At 44.9% G+C, this 7329-nt stretch overlaps 1 protein-coding gene across 1 annotated transcript; it reads right to left on the bottom strand.

The window, feature by feature from the left end:
* Nucleotides 1-3866: 3866 nt before the first annotated feature.
* Nucleotides 3867-7058, bottom strand: LOC123054359 (G-type lectin S-receptor-like serine/threonine-protein kinase SD2-5). The gene has a single exon (XM_044478123.1). The coding sequence runs from the start codon at nt 6532-6534 to the stop codon at nt 4036-4038; it is 2499 nt and encodes an 832-aa protein (XP_044334058.1). The 5' UTR covers nt 6535-7058; the 3' UTR covers nt 3867-4035.
* Between the last annotated feature and the right edge of the window lie 271 nt (nt 7059-7329).

Raw genomic sequence — 7329 nt, 5'->3', positions numbered from 1 at the left:
AATGCCGGCCATAGCATCCCAGATCAAAGAAATGTTGTATAAAGTGAGCTTGGGGTGGTGGAGGTGTAGTGTGAGGTGCATAAGGCTAGCCCTAACATTGGTATATTGTTAAATCTTACATGAGGAGGGAAAAACTCTGGGTTGGGTGGGTTAGGGTGCAATGTTACGAGTTACCATGCAAGCTAGTACTGTCATTGTAAATTGCAACATGGGAATTAGAAGTTATGGTCATAGGCACAATAACTCAAGGTGCAATAACCGAAGGAACATCAAAGACATAGTGCATAGTTTGTGGTTTTATATCGACTGTTGCTAGTGTGGATGAAAATCTCGGCAGCTCGGTGGTGGAAGGGTACTGCTCCGGGTTGCACAAAATCGAGTTACAGTCAGAAGAAAGATCTTGCTTCGCCAGGAGTTGCACCATCATATGTTCTAAATTATTCAGCGAAGTCTACAGCTTGTCCACCACGACTGGTAGGGGAAGCAACGGTCCCATAAGCTCGTGCGGTCCTTCAATCTCAGTGCTAGCATCAAAATTGTTGTTCTCCTCTGCCACCATTTTGCCTAGTCTTCACCATATGTTCGATCATGTAAATTGAACAGGAACATGAACAACTCAATGGAATACCAGGTAATTAACCTCTCACCTAAAATCCTGAGCCTTTAGCCAGCACCCAAGGATTTGTTCGACATTCTCAGGGATTTTACACTGAAACACAAACTTGGGCTACCCAACAAACCGATGCGCAACCGGTGAACACAATTGAATAGAGTGGTTGGGGATTTTACACTGGGAATCTAGAGACGGCCACCAACCTTTGCCACAATCGATTTGAACACCCTTCGCTGCTAATGACCCGTGGTTGATCATAGGGAAGTCATGTAGCCACCGCAAATCGCGTGGTGGTGGGTGGGGTGGGGTGAGGTGGGGGGTGGGGGGGTTTACGAGAGATCTGAACCTTCCGACCTCGCCGATTCGACCTCACCGTCAAGGATCGAACCGATGTTCTTGATGCCTAGTCAAGATCTGATCGAGAGTGTCGCTTTGGGGGAAACGGAGGAGGATCAGGGATGGTTTGAAGTCAGATTTGTTGTTTGCGGACGGAGCAGGTAAAGAGCAGGACGCCGCTACAAGTAACAGTAGAGATGCGATTAAGTAAACATAACACTTGGAGGATGGCTTCTTGGAGCCAAGACTCATAAGCTGATATGCACCCCGCATGAACAACAAATTCAAAACCAAACAAAGAAAACTGATTTTTCTTTTTTGGGTACCAAAGATGATTGAGTGTGCTAGAAGCCCGCAAGTTTTTGTGGTGAAGTGACATTTGAGGAGCTCCAGACAAAAGATAATCAAGTATGCAAGGAGCATGCAAAATTTCATGAACAAATGACATTTGAAGAGTTTGTGAAAGAAAATTCAGCTATGAAGAGACTTCTAAAAAAAGACATTTTGGAGACTTTTTTTGTCTACATCTTACCACGAAAGTTTGCATGCTCGGAAAAAACAGATTTATTTGATTTTAATTTTTTTTTTAAAGCTTGTTACTGTTCACGAGGTAGTAGATCATCCCGGGCTCATCTTGTCATATTCAGAACTTTGAAGTAGCGTGCTGCTTTGAGCACGATCCACTATTGCCAGGTTGATTCTCAACCGTTGGATGGGAGCTGTCTAGACCGTCGGATAACTGAACTGGTTCCAGTGTTCGTTCAGAAATCAGAAGAGGAGATTCAGCTCCTGACATCTGACAATTCGCCGCCCTCTGCATCTGCTACGCCGCGGGGTTGTCTGCTGCCAGATTCGCCGCCGGAACGCCCACCCCGCCAATGCCGGTCACCTCGTTGGCCTCCGGCCCTTCCTCGTCGATTCTTCATGCCAGAAGGTGCCCGACCACGCGCGGACGGCGGCTACGTTATCGGAGCGACCTCCCGGGCGGCACAGCGTGGATGTAGATGGTTTCTTCCCCAACTCCGGCCGGTGACCACGGCATTTCCATCTTCTCATCCGGTAGGCTGCCGCCGACAGGTCGTACGCGAATGACCCCCTGTCCCTCCGCCTGCAGCAGTATTGACCTGCTGGTCCTCACCGCCCCAACCCTGCCCAGGTCTGAGTTCCGAGTGGCGCCGCATTATTTTCTGTGTTGGTAATAGTTAGGTTAAATTAGCATCGTCATTTAGTTCTTTGTACAATTGGCACTATCGATGTGGTGGATCGTATTTCTTGTAGCAGGTTTAGTGGTCGTATTTTGTTTATTTTAATAGCAATCCTTTTAATTCTCAGATCCATGTCGTTTATGCACTGCCACATTGGTTCATCTTTATTTTCTAGATTATCCTGAGGTTTATGTAAGATCAGCATTTCTAACTTTCTAAGCACTTTTTATCAGTATAATATTGCAGCATTTATGTTTGCTAATTCTATCCTTGTTCATTGCAGCATTACTATTCCATTAAGCTCACACCTGGTGTCTCCACCATCTTATAATTGCAGGTGTGTTCACCTCATCTGGTATAACATTAGCATCCCAGTTAGAGTTAGTTGACCATGCACTTTTCGGTTCTATTTGCTGATGCAACATACTGTCAGTTTTCTAATCAAGGTACCTATCATTTCCTACATTGCAGATGTATAATCTTTTTCCTTTGTGGAGATTGCTGATATTAAGTTTGTCACTCCGCAAAACATTTCTGATCCTAATAAATAATCAGATTATTGTGTTCATAGTTTTGCTTCTCTTAACTAGGATCTGGATGTGGTGCAGGCCAAACACTGCCCGGAAGAGGACGTCAGGGTTGTTATTGACTGGGAGGAGCAGGATGCGGCAGGAGAGGCAGTAAGCACCTCGACGATCGCAGCTGTGACCCAGCTTATTTGATTATCCTTCGTATGTCGCCTAGGTTGATTTGTGGGAATTGACATGCATTGTTCCATTTTACTGATTCATTTGATAAATATATGCAACCATTTGAGTAACCTATTGTTTGTTTTGGTACTACCAGATACTGATTTCCTATTTAATGGGGAATTGCCTATCTATGATCCATGCTAGAATAATTGTTTTCTACTAATGATTGAAATTCGACTGTATGATTTATTCAGGGTCTGAATTTATTTAGATTTGCGAACCCCATACTGCTTTTCGAACAAGGTGTTGATGTCTTCACAAAACTGCTCAGAAAAAAATCAACTATGTGTTCTCTATTAGTGCTTTTGTTGCGGTACAGATCTTTTATGTCTTTGGTTTGCTCCCTCGAATTGTTGAAAAGATGGCGAACCTATTTGTTCCTTCGGATGATACATAAGAACTGATAATGCTAAGTTGTAGCCTTGCAAGATGCATTTTGATGTTCATATGTGGTGCCTGTTTGATGAGAAAAAAATATACAGCAATACATGTGGTGTCTGTTGCTTGTTATAGTTTGGCAAAGAGGGTTTAGGAAGGGGAAATAGCTGCCTGTTATGGCATGGCTTTCATAGTTGGTTATCTGTTGGAAAAGGTTAAACCTGTTTGTTCCTTGCCAGTCTTGAAGATCTTTCGTTGCTTGTGGTCCTTTTCCATAGTTATTTGTCAGATAATATTACAATCTGTTCGTTTTACATGCGTCGATTGATCGTTTAAGGTGGTAATAATAATAAAAAAATGGCATGAAAGGCAAGGATGCAACACAAATGGAAAATTTGATGTCAAACTCGGAAATACATTGTAAGAATTTGCTTTAAGAAATGGTGTGAAAAAAACTGAATATATTCTGCTATTTGTAAATATGTAGGAGAATGATATATACATTTATAGAGTATATGATTCACTAAAGTTAGCAGCGAAATACATAATACATGTTAGTGTGGAAAACAGAAAGGGAAATTAAACTACCTCTACTTGTCCTGCTATTTGCTTTTGTGAATTATGGGTCAAGAATAAAATATATTCATTCATACATTATGTATGTTAAGAAACAAAACTATAAAGCGAGTCACACAATAGTTGCAATATAATCTCAAAGAGTCTTCTTTTCTCCTACATTCTCTAAAGCATTTCATCTTGCTGACACAGGCACCGGGGACAGCGGGGATGAAGCGTCACAAATGTCATCTCTGCTAGTTGTCTCAGAACTGGCTTCTGTGTCCATTGCACTTTCCAAGATCTTCACGACCTGTGACATGGCTGGTCGCTTGGTGCACTCACGCTGCAAGCACCAGACTGCAAGCTTGATTACTTCTATAATCACTGCACGATGTAACTGAACGTCTTCATTCTGATTCTCCACTATATCCAGGACTTGCCCAATCTTGATTTTCTCTTGCAGTAGGTTAATCAGATTGGTGCTCCCTTCAGGCTTAGTATCATCCAGTATTTTCCTCCGGCTCACGATTTCCAGCACAACAACACCAAAGCTGTAGATATCGGCCTTTTCAGTAATTGTTGATGTCAACCACTCTGGTGCTAAGTAGCCCCTTGTTCCTCTAACTTTGGTCATGACTTGGCTTTGATCCCTATCAATGAGCTTTGCTAAACCAAAATCAGATATCTTTGCATTAAACTTGTCATCAAGGAGGATATTTCCAGGCTTGATATCAAGGTGAACAATCTTCTGTCGGCATTCTTCATGAAGATAGGCTAAGCCCTTGGCAACGTCAAGGATAATCCTGTATCGAGATGTCCAACTGAGTGAATCACTTTGATTTTTTCTGAAGATCCATTTATCCAGAGAACCATTGCTCATGTGCTCATAAACGAGGAGCCTATGCAATTTGTCAGAGCAGTAACCTATCAATCTAACAAGATTTATATGATGAATGCTGCCAATTGTCATGACTTCGGCCATGAATTCTTCCTTCCCATGTCCAATGTCCTGCAAGCATTTAACGGCAATTTTGACACTTCCAAGCTTTCCTTCATATACTGGACCAAATCCTCCTTGCCCAAGCTTTTTGCTGAAGTTATTTGTTGCTTCTTTCAGCTGTTTGTAGGAGAACCGTGTTGGCATCCCAGGAATCCCTTTAAATGGATCGTCCTCTTGCATCCTCTTTGCCATTGCTCTTTTGATGAAGAGAAGGAGCACACAGATGAGCACTACTAGAACAGGAACACCAACATGGTAAGCAGTTGCATTCAAACCTTTACTCGACGGTGGTGGAGGTAACATCTGCACTTTGATGTATGCAGATAAATTATATCCAATGGTTCCTGGTTCATAATGCATAAGTGAAAAAATCTTTGGCATCAGATAACAAGAACCATAGGAGTCATTTTGTTGTCGGAAGAAGACAGCTTTGCATGAACAGGCCTTCAAGCATGCGCTCATGCAGCTCTCTTCATCAGTAGTCCAATCATGTGCAAAATTGAAATATGTGACATCTGGGAGAGGCAAAAGCCGTTGATGCTGGATCAAGTCACAAGACAGTGGAGTTGCTGGGAAACAGCCCAGATTAGGTTGTCGGTTATCCAGCTGACGGAAAAGTATGTCTCCAGAATTTCCAGTTGGGCAACTACATTGTCCCTCTGAACAAATCCCATACTCTCCACACACTGTTGGATATGCACATTCCTCTGGATCCACATTCAGAACATCAGCCAAATACTTCCATGAGAGACCGTTCCAGCCATAAAGCCGCAGGTGCCCGTCTTCCTCGAGACTCATGAGCTGTGCTGAAGATGGCCATGGCAGTGATATATTGAATAACTTGATGCGTGTGCTGCTTAAGCTGGCAAATGCTGAGAGGCTGCCTCGTAACAAGGAAATGTAGGCAGTGCCATTCTTTGCTTCATCAGAGGAAATGTTCATCTTTGATTGAACAACTGCATCGGTGACATTAAATCTTTTCTGATAGTAAGACTGCGGAGTATCTGCATCGACGAAAGCATAGAGGCCATGGTCAAGCACGGTGAGGTAGAACTGACCTTGAGTCAAGTTTGAGGAAGCTGAAGTAAGCCTCTTCCCTTGCCTCAGCGACTGCCCAATAAGGAGCGTGTCGGTAGGGTGCTCGAATGACTCCCACACCGTCTTCCCCATCACATCGAAGAGGATCAGATTCCCAGTATCAGCAAGATTCACGCCGACGATGGGGCCACGCAATGTGTTTGTGGACCAGACCAGCGAGCCATCAAAGTCTCGGAGTATGAGATTGCCGTCCTTGGTGAGCTGGACGGACGCATTCTCCTTCACCGGATGGTGCCTGTTGGCCGCCCACACGACCCTCAGTGTGGCCGTGGTGTTGGCTGGGGCGCTGGTGCTGGAACCGCCAATGGACACGGAGAAGACCGCGAAGAGGAAAGCGCGGTCGCAGGGAGCAGCGCAGATGAAGCCGCAGGCGAAGGACGGGGCATACCCGGCGGGGTTTTGCCTGACGAGGATGGCCCTGATCGTCGAGCCGTCGGCGTATGTGGCATTGTAGGGGATGGTGGCGTTGTTGTTGGTCCAGTGGGAAGGAACGTTGGAGATGGGGCTCGGATAATCGACGGACCAAGCTTGGGAGGAGGGGGGGATGGATAGCGCGAAGAGGAGGAACAGCAGCATGGTTTCGCACCAAGACATGGCTGCTGGATTGTGAGTTCTTGGATGGAAGATTGTGTGATCTTTGGGTCTGAGCAATGGAAGATTGTGGAGGTAACCTGAGGGAGAGGGACAAGGAGTTTAGAGATTGTTTGAGGGATACGTTGCACAATGATAGCGCCCGCGTACCGGGTTATAGAATTGGACAGTTGATGTTTTTCCTGAGGGCTGGACGTTAGTCATGTAAAGCACTAGCTTTGAGATAACTTGAAGAAACAAGGGTCATGCAGAGCACTCATGGAGGGTCAACGTAGTACTTGCTCGCCGACAGACACGGCGAGTGGGTCGCACGCACGTATCATACCAGCAGTGTCATCATTGGTATACTTCTATTCAAGTACTCCACGGTCCACCCACACGCCCCAAATATGCGTCAGTATCACCTGCGCGCCTGAAAGTGAAAGTTCTAGTGGTAACGCTACGTACCGGCACATCTTTCGTCGTCGGTCTCCGCGTCAAGATTGGTGCCGTGGTTTGCTGCATAAAGGCTGCGAAACGTTTGTTGGGACGGTTTTGGTTTTAGTTTAGAGGTAATATCATCACGAGTCATAAAACTTGCTCTGAATGTTCAGTTTGATATTAAAACTTTAAAAATACGAATTTATGGTCACTCAACTTGCGTTCTCATGCAAATACGGTCACAAAGTGCGTATGCAGGCGTATCCGCCGCTTGCGTGGCGCGCCACGCGTGCATGGCCCCACTGTCAGACTGTGGGTTGTGGAGGCGCTAGGTGTGACGACATTTTTGCAGAAAAGATTCAAAAATAATCGTGATGT

Source organism: Triticum aestivum, chromosome 2D (assembly GCF_018294505.1).
Source record: "Triticum aestivum cultivar Chinese Spring chromosome 2D, IWGSC CS RefSeq v2.1, whole genome shotgun sequence".
Taxonomy (NCBI): domain Eukaryota; kingdom Viridiplantae; phylum Streptophyta; class Magnoliopsida; order Poales; family Poaceae; genus Triticum; species Triticum aestivum.
This window is presented reverse-complemented; position numbering and strand designations above follow the sequence as displayed.

Bases quoted from the DNA above. Each gene is read 5' to 3' on its own strand.
- LOC123054359 (XM_044478123.1), bottom strand. From the start codon at position 6,534: ATGTCTTGGTGCGAAACCATGCTGCTGTTCCTCCTCTTCGCGCTATCC.